The 14,146-nt window shown below is 46.6% G+C and overlaps 1 protein-coding gene across 7 annotated transcripts in view; it reads left to right on the top strand.

Moving 5' to 3' along the window:
• Window positions 1–14,146, top strand: part of THRB (thyroid hormone receptor beta) — a 439,267-nt gene that overhangs the window by 348,755 nt on the left and 76,366 nt on the right. For 6 of the 7 annotated variants that reach the window (XM_070364186.1, XM_070364183.1, XM_070364184.1 and 3 more), the window contains exon 4: window positions 11,926–12,180. The exons of the other annotated variant lie outside the window; for it this stretch is intronic. In XM_070364186.1, coding sequence (XP_070220287.1) covers window positions 11,926–12,180 — 255 coding nt within the window. The remainder of the gene's footprint in view (window positions 1–11,925; window positions 12,181–14,146) is intronic. 7 annotated transcript variants of the gene reach the window in all.

Genomic DNA, 14,146 nt, shown 5'->3' with positions numbered 1-14,146 from the left:
TCCCGTGTCTCTAACAAGCTCTGGGTGCGGCTGATACTGTGAGTCCTCAGACCACATGTGAGTAACAAGGTCTTAGATGTATGTTTACAAGCCATCTGTGGACGGAGGAGGCGGGAGACAGCCTGGCCCCGGCTGGGGGCATGCGGGTGGAGACCGGCAGACCTACAGGGGCGGATGGTCAGGCGCCGCCCCAACCCCAGCTTTACCAGCTCTGTTTCGGTGTGTTTGGCTCCCTGGCTCTTAGCTGCAGCACGCCGTATCTTTACTCGTGGTGGGCACACTCTTAGTTCTAGTCTGTGGATCCCAACCCCCATCAAGGCTTTAACCCGGGCCCCCTGCACCGGTGGTGTAGAGTCTTAGCCACTGGACCTCCAGGGGAGCCCCTCACCAGCTCTGTTTTGAGTAATTGAAAAGTTTAAGGGAAACGCCAAAAGGTATGAAAAAGACAGTGGAAATCACACCGCCTCTTGATTTTCCTGAACTCTTGAAACACTGTAGAGCAGGCTAAACCAGATTAACACCCAGAAGACATGCAGGTTGAAAACAATTCGATTCTACCTCAGTGTCTGCTGTTGGACCAGAGCTGTGAGCAGCTGATGCTAAGCCAGGTTTCCAGAGGAAACATTGGAGACCACACAAGGCAATGTGTTTTTGATGTGGTTAGTGGTGTCCCGAGGGCCCAGAAACACCCCCAAGTACCCGCCTTCCCCCCGTCCCTGAGGAAGCTTGCCTGCCGTCATAATCGAGGGTAAGGAAGATGTGGGTGACCTCCCAGCCCGCTATTCCTGAAAAAAGGGAAAACCCAGCTTCTCCAGACTGAAACGTCTCCTCCGTCAATGAAGGGACTGTCCACACTGATCTTGATCCTCCTTACTTATGTGCACAAAACAATATCTGGAAAACGGTTGTGAGATTCTATGAAAACCCTGAGAAGGGACCTCTGTCAGCCTGTATGACTGTGTTTCATCCATACCAAGGTATATTCTTGTCCAGTCTGTTCATCTCTGAGTGTAATTCGTTAATAGAATGTGTGTGTTCTGCTGCGTGTAATGGCTCCTTTAAGCGTGATGTATAAAGTTGTTCGGTTTACCCGAGCCATGTTTTGTCTTTTTACTTGGTAAATCTTAAAATTTGTTCTTTACCCACAAATGATGCCCCCGTCCTAGCTTCCAAAGTTAGAAAAGATGCACACGCAGTCCCTCCTCTTGAAAGAGGTATTTCAAGTTTGGGAACGAAAAAACGAGGCCAGAGTTACAGATGACCTCATGTTTTTTTCAAAATTGTGGGTTCAGACTGGCAACAAGAATAAACGTTATGATCTGAACTTTCACACAGGAGAAACTTAACCCTGACAACAAACATCTGTTCCCTTTTCTGTGCATTTGTGGCTCTTTAATGGGAATGTTTCTGCCACAGCTGTAGCCTCTTTAATATCCTAAATGGAATCTCTGTGGCCTTTAAAATAATTACCTCAACGTTGGAGTCATCTGACCTGAGGATTCTCTGATTAAATCCAGTATGAATTATGGAAAGCCAGTGACCCTTCCCAGGGGAAGATTCCGTTGTGTTCTCTGGAAAGCCCTTTTCCAGCCTTTGGGGCCTGTGGTCAGTGCTCTAGCAGTCAGCTTGTCCCCGAGTCGGTCATTCTTAGACGTAGCTCGTGGTCCTGCTCACTGCCTCGTTTCCACGCAGGGACTCTCCAAGCGGAGTTTCCACCAGGCTCTTTGAACACACGTTATTTTGTTGTTTGGTCTTTAACTTTGTTTCAGGCTAAACTTTAAAAGACATGAATGTGCATTTCGTTTAAAGGTTCTAAATACACACTTGCAAAAAACGTTAATGGCTTACCAGGAGATGAGCTTTGGAATTCCGTTTCAGAATAATTATTGCGATTTCCACAGCTACGCTGATTGTTTTCCGTGGAGATAGTGACTTCCTAATGGAATACGTAGGAAAACTGGAGAAGTGAGACCAGCCAGATAAGGAAAAGGTTTGTTTCTCTCTTAGCCGTTTCCAGATCTCGCTCCCTTTATGGACTGAGAACCGCTGCGGGAGAAACGAGAGAAAAACCTCTGAGATAGCAGGCCTAAATTCACCTGCACGCGTGGGCAGAGAGGCTGGGCTCAACAAGAGGGAAAATTAATAGGCGGGTGCTCGGGAAAAGAAGGCCAAAACCACACAGCGATGGAAGGCAGTCTATCTGAACAAGGAGGCTGATTTTGCAAGACTTTGCCCACAAGACGACATTTCTGAGGATGCGTTTCAAATAACTAGATGATGGCAGAGCAGGGTCCTTCGGCGATCTTGTTTATAAAGTTTCCAGGAGTAAGCCCTAGTGGGAAGGTTTGAGCACAATTTCCCCCATCTCAATATATCATTCATTCATTCTGTATGTATATCAATTCAATCTAATAAAAGGTTTTCTCTCTAAATTTTCAAATAAAATGTTACTATTTGTTTCTCACACTGTGAGAGGCAGATGCTAGGGCCCTCCCAGTGCCCAGTTTCTTTGGAGACCTCTGCTCAGATCTTGAAATAACCATAGATACATGTTGTTCAGTCGCTCAGTCCTGTCCAACTCTTTATGACCCCATGGACTGCAGCACGCCAGGCCTCCCTGTCCATCACCAGCTCCCGGGGCTTGCTCAAACTCATGTCCATTGAGTGGGTGATGCTTTCCAACCATCTTATCCTCTGTCGTCCCCTTCTCCTGCCTTCAATCTTTCCCAGCATTGGGGTCTTTTCCAATGAGTCACTTCTTCGCATTAGATGGCCAAAAGATTGGAGTTTCAGCTTCAGCATCAGTCCTTCCAATGAGTATTCAGGACTAATCTTTAGGATGGACTGGTTGGATCTCCTTGCAGTCCAAGGGACTCTCAAGAGTCTTCTCCAGCACCCCAGTTCAAAGGCATCAATTCTTTGGCGCTCAGCCTTTTTTATTGCCCAGTTCTCAGAAACCATAGCTTTGTCTCTACACATAGCACACACACATTGCACTTGGAAAGAGAAGGAAGTAAAGGAAGAAAAGTTCAGCGGAAAGAGTGTGAGGACCACAGGAAAGGACCCTGAGCTGCACCGAGGGAAACCAGAACAAGAGCAAAGGGAAGAAGGATGTGCTTACTGGTCCCAGTTCCCACTGGGCTGTGGAGGGGAGATGGGGGGTGGGTGCGGGGAGAGCTGTGCTGCAGTGCAGTGGGCCAGGCCCCACGCTGCATGCTGGGTGTGCAGCTGAACAAGCCGTGGTCCCAGAGGTTAAGGAACTCACAAATGTAAACGTTGAACTAATAATTATAGGACATTGTGAAAGTGAAAGTGTTAATCATTCAGTCCTGTCTGACCATTTGTGACCCCATGGACTGTAGCCCACCAGGCTCCTCTGTCCATGGGATTCTCCAGGCAAGAATACTGCAGTGGGTTGCCATGCCCTCTTCCAGGGGATCTTCCCCACCCAGGGATCGAACCCAGGTCTCTTGAATTGCAGGCAGATTGTTTACCATCTGAGCCACCAGGGAAGCCCAAGAGCACTTTGTAGCCCATTCTAAGTAGAAATATAGGAGTCAGTTGACTTCCCCACCCCCGACCCTTATTTCCACATTGGTTTAAATGACAGAAACAACACCTACTTCTTGATTATTATTATATGATGTAAATGAGATAATGTGTGGAAAACACTTAGGATGCTGCCTGGCGCACAGTAGGTGCTCAGTTAATCGTAATTTATATTTGTGGTGCCCAGTCTGGCATAGAGTAAGTGCTCAGTATATTTTTAGTGTTACTGAACTTAGGTCTGGCTGCTCACAGCTTAAAAACCAATATTTGAAAGGCAAGTGTTGGTAGAATCAAAAACATTGCTTTTAATCAGAAAGCCAGAAATCTGGGGAGAAGGTGGACTCATGTCCCAAAACCAACTCCAAAGATCCTTCTTGGCCATGAAAGTGTTTTTAAAGTGAAAAGGGGAAGTAATCTCAGTTAGTCACCGAGATGAGGAGTCAGGCTGGTAGCCATCCCCAGCTGTCTACAGGCTGGTAGAGCCACCTAGACAGATCCCTCCCCCCACCACCGGGCACCAGGAGACAGGCCTGCACCCCATCCCAGCTGCTACTAGGCCAGGGCTGGGGGGCTGTGCCAGGCCAAGGGGCCTGAGAGGATGGCCCAGAGATGCCCCAGCCACACGATGGCACCTTCGTGGAGCTCTGCCATTCACATCATCTGGGCAGCAAACTGGGCTGCACGCCTGTGGCTTGGTCAGGAAAAAGAGGGCGCTCACCCAGCCGGGGCTGGAAGGAACAGAGTCACTCAGCTGCCCTTTCTGTCTTCTCTGAGCACAGAGCTCCCCTCAGCCTGCACCCCACATCTCTCCCTAGCGGGCTTACCCTTGCTACTGATGCTGAGCAGGCTAGCCAACTTGTCTCACACAGAACACACTATTGCTCTGTAGGTCGAAATTCCTGGATAGATGAGAGTCTATGGTCTGTTCAGCTTCAGGGGTAATTTGACCTGTCTAGATTACATTCAATTATTTCCAAATAATACTTATTGAGGTCCTGTCATGTTAAGACTGCGCTTAGAGCTGTGGGGTGTAAGAGATGGATAAGTTGGTCAGAGGCCAGTAAAGAAGAAAAACCTGGGGGATACCACTGACACACGAGGAGGCCGTGCTAAGTCCTTGCCTTACGGAAGAGACAGAGCAAGTAAGACAGATATTCCAGGGACAAATCCAATCTTCCCAAAGTCACACAGCTAATAAGTGGAAGAGTTAGAATTTGAACTTTTTTTTCTTCATGTTTATTTTTATTCGTTTATTTTTGGCTGTGCTGGGTCTTCACTGCTACATGGGCTTTCTCTAGTTGCGGTCTGCGGGCTTCTCACTGTGCTGGCTTCTCTTGTTGCCGAGCACGGGCTTCAGGGTGCTCAGGCTTCAGCAGCTATGGTTCCTGGGCTCTAGGGCTCGGGTTCAGTAGCTGTGGCACTCAGGCTTTGTTGCTCCATGGCGTGTGGGATCTTCCCGGACCAGGGATCAAACTGGTGTCCCCTGCATTGGCAAGCAAATTCTTAACTGCTGAGCCCACCAGGGAAGCCCCAGAATTTGAACCTTGACTAGCTGAGCCCATAGTCTTATCCACTAACCTATCCCTGCCTCTAAGAAGCAAAACAGTTTTCATTTTCACCAGCAGTTTGGGAAGATAATACTATTGGTGGTAGAAAATCTGCATTGAATTGGTTTTAATAGAAATGAATCTACCTTGTGACTAACCAATGGCTTCTGGATAAGAAATTAGGCAGAGTCTGTGCTTAGGAAGCAGTTTTCTCTTTGCAATTATCAGACTATTGGGGAAAAAGGGATATTAATTGTTATAATTGAATTGTGCTAGGCAATGTAAATGTAACAAAAAAAAGAAAATTATACATTTATGTGAATGATTATATCATTTGGTAAACAGTAGCATGCAGGGCAAGGGAGGTAAATTTTGGAACTATGGAAGTGTGAGGGTGGATGGATTGGTTCAAGCGAGTTTAAACAGTAAGCCAGGTCTTGAAAGTTGAATAGGGGTCAAAGCTGTGTCTTCACCATTGTGTTGTTTGACTGACCAAGCAAGCTAAGCAAGCCGGGTATGATGACAGGCCAGCCTTCACAGGAATGCCTGTTTTATCAAAACGTCTCTCCCATCTGCCTTGCACAGCCATCAGAAATCCAACTTTAGACATTCATTCCCGGGCTGTGGACTTACACTCCTCAACCATCCTCTTTAAGTCACAACTTCAGCTGAGAGGGGTGACTCAGCCCAGATGCCAAGCCAGTAACATAGTGGTGTGAAGTCCTTTGGGCTTCCCAGGTAGCGCTAGTGGTAAAGAACCCGCCTGCCAATTCAGGAGACATAAGAGATGAGGGTTCAATCCCTGGGTCAGGAAGATCCCCTGGAGGAGGGCATGGGAGCCCACTCCAGTATTCTGGCCTGGAGAATCCCACGGATGGAGGAGCCTGGCGGGCTACAGTCCATAGGGTAGCGAAGAGTTAGACGCAACTGAGGCAGCTACGCATGCATGTGAAGTCATTTGTCAAGCATTTTTTCTGGAGATGTTTTTGAAAATCTTGTTTAGAGAAGACGTGGGCTGGAGGATGGGGCAAGGAAAAGAGATCGTTGAGTGCCTGAATGAAGAGCTAACACTTACTGAGTGTTTACACTGTGCCATGCACTGGTCCAAGACCTTTTTGTGTACGAACTTATTTAACCATCACAGCGTTAGAATGTTCCCATCTTACGGACGAGGAAACTGAAGTGCAGAGCAGAGACGTGGCTTGCCCAAGGTCACTAAGAGCTCTGTGAGTAGGCAATCTGCCCACAGTGGGGACCGAGCACCCAGAGGACTCAGGAGGAGGGAGAGAGATGGCGAAAAGGCAGCCAGAAGTAGGAGGCCATCAAAAGCAACCTCACCTGCACACACGTTCTGTTGAGGACAAGGTGGTGATGGTAGGTGTGTTGCTGGCAGTCGTGGTGTTGAGGGTAGAGGTCAGGTACCTGTGTCCATTGAACATAGCACAGGTAACATGAAAAGTGAAAATGAAAGTGTTAGTCACTCAGTCGTGTCTGATTCTTTGCAACACCATGGACTGTAGCCCGCCAGGCTCCTCTCTGTCCATGGGATTCTCCAGGCAAGAATACTGGAGTCGGTTGCCATTTCCTACTCTAAAGGATCTTCCCGACCCAAGGATTGAACCTGGGTCTCCTGCACTGCAGGCAGATTCTTTACTGTCTGAGCCACTGGATGCTCAAAAGTAACATATTATTTTATTAATAGTATTGTTCCCTTTGGAGAGAAGGCAATACGTATGGTCAGGTTACACGTGTTCACCTGAAGAGCACTTAATCCACATACATTATGTCATTTGAGTCTTAGAAAAATCCCATGAGCAATATTATGTTGCCCTTTTGCAAATGGCAAAACTGACACTTAGAGCCAGGAAGTGATCTTCCCAAGAGTAAGACCCTTCAGGCCCTCTCGGAAGACTTGGACTCCAGGCTTCCAACCTCATCCCGTCTCCCTCCACCAAGGTGGACACCGGTCCAGCCCATTTGGTTTCTCATTTAAGGTATCTTCCTGGAGAAATGTAACCCAATAGTTCTTCAAAGGGGAAATCTAACCTTCCTGTAAAAGGGAGAAGGCGACATGGATCCTGGCGGTTTTCTTGGGAAAACAGGAGGTGGTTGTGTAAGGACTGGGAAAGGGCACCCCGGCCATAGGAAAGAATCTCTACAAAGATTCTGCGTTGGGAATGAGCTTCCCAGGTTTGATGTCCACGTGTCCAGAAGACAGAGAGCTGGAGGCGGAGGCACAGGAGCGAAGCTCAGCAGGACAGGCTGATAAACACCACAAAGCCTACAAGCTGCAGCAAGACCTGAGTACTTCATTCCAGTATTGATGGGAAATCACCGGAAGATTCTCAGCAGCAGGGAAGTCTACTCTGATGTACATTTTCAAAGGTTACTCTGGCTGCTGCCTGGACCATGGATTGTAGGTGGTAGAGAGTGAAATCTGGGAGACGAATTTAGACATCAACAAGTGGCTGGGAAAATTGAACAAGGCAATAAACATAGTGTGTAAAGAACTTTCAAAGTCGTCATCAAATGCTGGCTATTCATAGGTCAATGGCGACTCATCAGACTAAGGCAACCAATGAGACCGTATCGGTTAACAGTACAGAAGATATGAAGCAGCAGATGAAGCGCTTCTCCGGATTCTAGTTTCCCCATCAATCAGGCGGTAGAACAGTGTGTACTCCTGGGGTGTTCAGGAAGGTGAATCAAAGTGGCTAGTTCTGTACCTGGTCTGTAGTCAATGCTCAGCCAAACATGAGTCTCCTGTTCTACGTGACTCCACAAATAAAAGCCAGTGGATGTGTACACAGTCTGAGAGTTCCATAAGGCTAAAACTTAGGGTTGGAATAAAACATGTGAGCAGAAATCAGAGACCTTAGTGGCCTTGTGCTTCACAGTGATAATTGTACACACTCGCTGGGTGTGCAAAGCGTATTATATATACATCCCCTGAACACAGAATATGGTTGGGGTCTCAGTGCCTTGCGTTGATGGCCTTTTAATGCAAACTCAACACTCATAATCAGTGCCATGGAACCCCAGCCTGCTCAGCAGCCCCTTGCTGAGCACTCTGGCATAATTCTGTTTCCCTTGCCTTAGCACTTTTCTGTGATATCAGCTTGCTTTTGTGTCCTGAAATACTTGCATATTTTCATATAATTCTTTTTTTGCATGGACACATTTATTTTCTATTGTCTTTAATGAAATTTCCAGAGATAGGATGTAGGTAGTTCTGTGGGATTTATGTTTGTTTCTTTTTGGGAAAAAACCCTTTAAGGTCAGTTCTAGTCATTTGAGCCCTTAGAATTATGGTCCTCTAACACAAATGCAATCATTCAAATCTAAATGCCCTGAGACACACAGGTCAATGTGTGTCTAGTTATTTTCGTAGCAGTTCACATGCCCCCTCTAGTTTTTTTTTCTTTGATTCTACTTATTTATCAATTTGCCTCATAACTGCCCTATTAAATTAATTATCTTGATGCCTAGAATATGAAATATTAAAAGCCAGATGTTAACTGAGATCCGTTTAGGAGCTCATACTTCAGGAACTATAAGATATTATCATTGCCAGACTCTCCCTTTTAAAAATGTATTTCCACTACTGTGCACATCTGTATCCCAGGTAATCCTCAGAAGGACAGGTTTTTGAAAAAACATTCGAGTCTGAGAAGGAAACTGCCCCTTTATCTGAAATCTGCCAATTATTTGTTTTCTTACCTTAGATTTTCTTAACCCTGTGGATCTCAAACTCTGCTGGGTATCAGAACCTTCTGGAGAACCTGGTAAATATCCAAATTCCCAGGCCCCATCCTATCTCAGTAAGCCTGGTCTCATTGGTTTGAGTTTAGGGGGAACCAAAGGATATGAGTTGGCAGAGAAATAGCAGGAATCCTCATTGCTAAGCAAACATGGAAGTAACACAGTGCACAGCACCCACAGTCAGCTGAAGTGAAGGAGCCTGGAATGGTGTCTCATCCCTCCTTGGGAATGGAATAGGAATTATATTTGCCCTCTTCATCTTGGGAACTAAAATCCCACATGCTGCCTGGCACAGCCAAAAAATTTGGGGCTTCCCAGGTGGCTCAGTGGTGAAGAACCCACCTGCCAGAACAGGAGACGTAAGAGACATGGGTTCAATCCCTGGGTCAGGAAGATTTCCTGGAGGAAAGAATGGCAACCCACTCCAATATTCTTGCCTGGAGAATCCCAAGGACAGAGGAGCCTGGGGGACTACAGTCCATGGGGTCGCAAAGAGTCGGACACGACTGAGTGGCTAACACTTTCTGTTCATCTTGGGAAGGTAACCGAGAACCCTCCTTAAGCAGTGCCCCAGCCAAAAAACCTGCCAACTGAGCAATGGAATATCACTATCACGAGTGTAATTGCAGACCGTAATTACGAGCTTGGACATGGCTCCAATGAATGGAACTCTTTTCCCAGACCACCTCGGCTTCTTTTCTTAGGAAAATGGAAGGAAATCTTATTCCTTGTCTCAGCCTCCAAATAACATCTCTTGCTTGTAAGAAATCCCCACTCTTGCTGGCCCAGGGGACCTGCTGAGCAAGCTTTAATGGGCCATGCTATAAAGAAGAACGTCCCCTTGGTGAGATCTCTTCCAGCGTCTCTCATCCACGAGTGCTGACTAGCTCCCTTCACTGGGGAGCACTCTCTACCCATTAGGCTGTATTTCTTAATTTCTGTGCAGTCAAGGGAATTTATACCACATTTTAAGAATTTCTGTAGAAAAATCAAATGTTGGAGGCTCTACAAAACCACTGTGATAACTTTAACATTACTTACAAAGGAACATTGCACAATATAATTTACTGAGGATTTAGAGTCCGTGACGATTGAGTAGACATCCTAGAAACACACATGGGTGAGAACATGTCTCACATCAGTAGAAGCAATGAAACTCCTTTTGCAGAGTTAATCCTCGCATTCAGTGACTTTATATTCAGCTCATGAAAACACCCTCATATCCATGAAAGGTCCTTGAAAGAATTCTACGTAGCTGTGTTTCATCTGAAATGCCATACAATCTCCCAAGATCCTAATCTTTTGTTTTCTTTTCATGGGAAGTGAGAATAAGTGCCCATAACTGCACCAGTAGCTGGCATGGTGGAGTCCTGACCTTTAGGATTCACCACGCATTGAATCATGCCACCTCAACTGAGGAGAAAGGCCCCGGGCTATGTCACCCCCTCACACAATGCCAAGCACAGATCTGAGCACTGAGTGAATTTTCAGGGCTCCTCTCTGAATAACATCAAATGTTACATCCCAAGCATTGTGTGATTTTTTTTTAAGGGGATCATTTCTTACTGGCCAAGTGAGGGTATTTCAAGCTGCAGTATTTCCACTTACTGTGACAGAGAAACTGAGTGTTGGTTATTACTGCCTTGCTGTGATTTTGTTCGCAGTCTTCTCCTGTACTAGAAATGAAGTGGACGGGAGTCAGGACTTCCACAAGGTAGTCCCAAGACCAGAAATGGTAAACGCAGCTTCCAAGGAGGTCTGGGAGCAGATGACACCTTTAGAAAAACCACCCTAACCAACATCTCTGAAGACATCTAGCAGCTTTACAGAGGGGGCTGGTGAAAACCAAAAGCAGGTTTAACTCTTGCATTTAACAGTTTAAATTTTATCTTAAATGTCTGAAAAGCAGCTTTCAATTCCCAGTACCGTACATAGATCAGGGCGGACCTGTCTGTCCGATATGGATATCTACAGTCCTTTGGTCATTTCAGCATAAAGGAAAATTCACTTATCAGTTAATCATTCCACTGTCTCTAATCACTTAAAAGTAGAACTCTATTTGTGTTTTTTCCTATTTTGACAGACAGAATTTCTGGAAGTATGGGTGAGCAGATGGACTATGCTTTTTAATGTGAACGCATCTACAAATCATCTATATTCGCTTACTCTTTTTACTCTCTTCCTTATATCCGTGTTCAGAAAAGATATTCAAGGAGGTAAAATTGGCCCCCAGGGAAAGTTGGTGTGAGAACGTTTTCATGATATTATCCAGTTGTTTCCCATTTTCTGGAGGGCAGACCTTCACGCCCCTTGAAACTGAGTAGAGAAAAGAGCGTCACACACAGAAAGCGTTAACTGCCTGCTTCTCAGCGCAAGAGAGCGGGGCTTTTCTTCTGTCATCAGAGCTCTTAATTTGCCCCAACTAAAGCACAATCTGCTGACCTCCTCTCCTCTCACCTTGCCTGTTCCGGAGGACATGGAAACCACTGGCACAGTTTCCCTTGGAAGACCCAGCCCCTTATGCCAGCCTGTCGGCAGTGGAAGGTGCCAAGGAGCCCAAGTTGTCGCTCTCATGTAGCCACGTGGCACGTCCCTCTCAGGGAACAGGGTGCCCCTCAGGTCAGCCGGTGATAACACCCAAGTCAAACAAGGCCGCATCCTGGACGTTGTATGTCCCGAGGATCTGAAAAGTGTCCACGGCCAGCCCTGACCCTCGAGACCTCACATGGTCATCTAAGCAGTATCATAAATTGGTGCCCACTTGCTCCCTAGCCATTGCCATCGGGAGCGGGGCTGGCGAGAGGGCGGCCCTTCCGTGGAGGAGCCCATGTCTTTCTAGGCGCTAAAAATTGGGGGAAACGCGTTGACTCCTCCGCAGGCAGTCCAGCGCCGGGGCTCCGTGCCAGAGGCCACTCAGTGCGTCTTATCGCCGCCGTTGGGTGGAAGGGTCCGGGAACGCTGGCAGCCCCCACGAGCCGGGGAAGCGCTTGCCTTCCAGACCTCTTCCTCTCGGCCCCGTCTTGACAGTGCCAACAGCCCCGTCATGTCGTGTTTTTCAACCCTCCAGAAAATGGCCTTCCAGCCTGGGACAAGCCAAAGCCTTGTCCAGACGGCGAGCCGGAGTGGAAGCTCGTGGGAATGTCTGAAGCCTGCCTGCATCGGAAGAGCCACCCGGAGCGGCGCGGGCCCCTGAAACATGAGCAGTCGCCCCTCATCCAGGCCTCCTGGACGAGCTCCATATTCCATCTGGACCACGACGACGTGAGCGATCAGAGCGCACCCAGCGCCCAGACCTTCCAGACGGAGGAGAAGAAATGCAAAGGTAACAGCTGTTTGTGAGACCCGGGTGGCCGCAAGGAAAAGGACCCTCTGTTGTGACTGTGTGCTGGGTCTCCCCTGAGCCCAGGCGTGCGGTCCACGTGGCTCCCCGGCAGCTCTCTTCCAAAGAGCCTGTGCCCCCAGACCTTCTGTGGAGCAGAAAAGAAGTGGGCTTCTGAGGAGAGCAGCTGATTTCAGCTTCCTGTTGGGGCCACTTGGGGGAGAAGACATTTTTCTTTCTCTAATGAGCAGGAGGGCTGTTAGTTTTGGCTTCAGTTCTGTTTTTGAAGCTGAGTAGAAACAGACACTGCTAGCATTACATAACTACTTGCTTTGAAGTGTGTGTGCGTGTGTGTGTGTGTGCATGACTTTTCCCAGTTGTGCCAGTAGCTAATAGGATCTCCAAATCTACCTTTAACCTAAATAGACAATTCATGTTCAAAAGAGAGGTTTGAAGTTGTTTTCTTTGACTCATTAAGTCCTGTGTCATCAACCTGAAAGGCGAGATTATGGTGTTAGGGGGTTGTCACCTCATAAAAAATGTTAAACTGGCCTAAGTTTCTGATTGCATTAGATTTAACTGGTCTTTACCTCGGGTCGCCTCCGCCCTGACAGATGTCTTTGTGTTGATCGCTTTATGGTCTTAGGGCTTCCCAAAATCTTTGCTTCTTAAATCAGTTAGTGTCTTTAAATGTCCAAGTTCATGTTGACCCTCCGCCCTTTCTCAATTTAGCATTTTTAAAAAATAAAGTCCTTTTCCATTTTCTTTGAGGACTTTGATTCATGATCAAGTTTTTATGTGAATGTATGTTGATTTACAATATTGTGTTATTGTGATAAAATTTCAAATGGTGTGTTTGAAAATCTGCCCAGCACATATCAAGATTTATTAATGAACGTTTGTAGAGAGCCCTAGATTTCAGCCACATAGGACCTTTGCAAACTGTTCTAAATTGAGCGTAAACACGTGATTCTGTCATCCTTCTCAAAAGACTGCTGGTCCTTTAACTTTTTTGAAAACTTGAAAAGCCGCTTGGAAGCACCAGTTGACCTGGGCAGCTGGGTGTGCAGATTGTCTCAAATGAAAAACGGGATTATCTAAACAAATAATAATATGGTGGTATAGGCTCTTATTTGATGCAGTCAAAACCATCCGTGTTCTCTTGGGGAGGATCTGGGTTTGAACTGTCTCTCATCTTTATTACTTAGGAGACTGAGAAATTGAAAGGGATATTTAGAAAAAGAGCAAAGTAAGTTTTTCCAAAGGAGTCGGGATATAGAACAGGTGTGTGTGTGTGTGTGCACATTTGTTTGAAATACAATCGAGAGTTTATCTTAAAATCCGTAACCACATCGTAGCTTCAAATTTTAGGAGCTGGCATCAAAAACACGTCAGGCTTTGGTTTACAGGGCACTGCAGTGTCCTCATGACCTAAGGACCCACAAACTAAATTTGATTTATTCCTGATTGGTATCCGTGTTCGTTCACTCATTTATGGATCCGTCTCTGTCATTTTGAGAAAACTTGGCCTTGCATATCTAGGGTTTTTGACACTTTCTGGTTTATTGGTAAACCTTGAGAGCAAAAGGAGACAGTTTCTATTTGGTTTCCAAGACCCTACTGCTTGTAACACAGTGATTAAGATCGCGGATTTTTGAGTCTACCGTATTTGGGCTAGAGCCTCACCCTTTCCACTCTCCATCCTTGAGCAAAGCTATGTGATTGCTGACAGAATTGAATTAGAAAATGTATCACTATTGAAGTACTTAGCACAGCACCCCTCATTGTGGTCTCTGAACGTCAGCGTCATCCTTGCTATGATCACTCTTATTGGCTCAGCATCATTAAATCACACATATCCCCTGGGCCGCGCTCTGGTGAGTGAGGAGACCAGGACATTTGGGTGTGGCGTAGGGTGGGAAGTTTCGGGGAGGTTAGACTTGACCATCCGTTTTGCATTCATTCAGCA

Source organism: Bos mutus, chromosome 27, assembly GCF_027580195.1.
Source record: "Bos mutus isolate GX-2022 chromosome 27, NWIPB_WYAK_1.1, whole genome shotgun sequence".
NCBI lineage: Eukaryota > Metazoa > Chordata > Mammalia > Artiodactyla > Bovidae > Bos > Bos mutus.
Note: the sequence above shows the minus strand (reverse complement) of the source record. Positions and strands in the feature narration are given on the sequence as shown.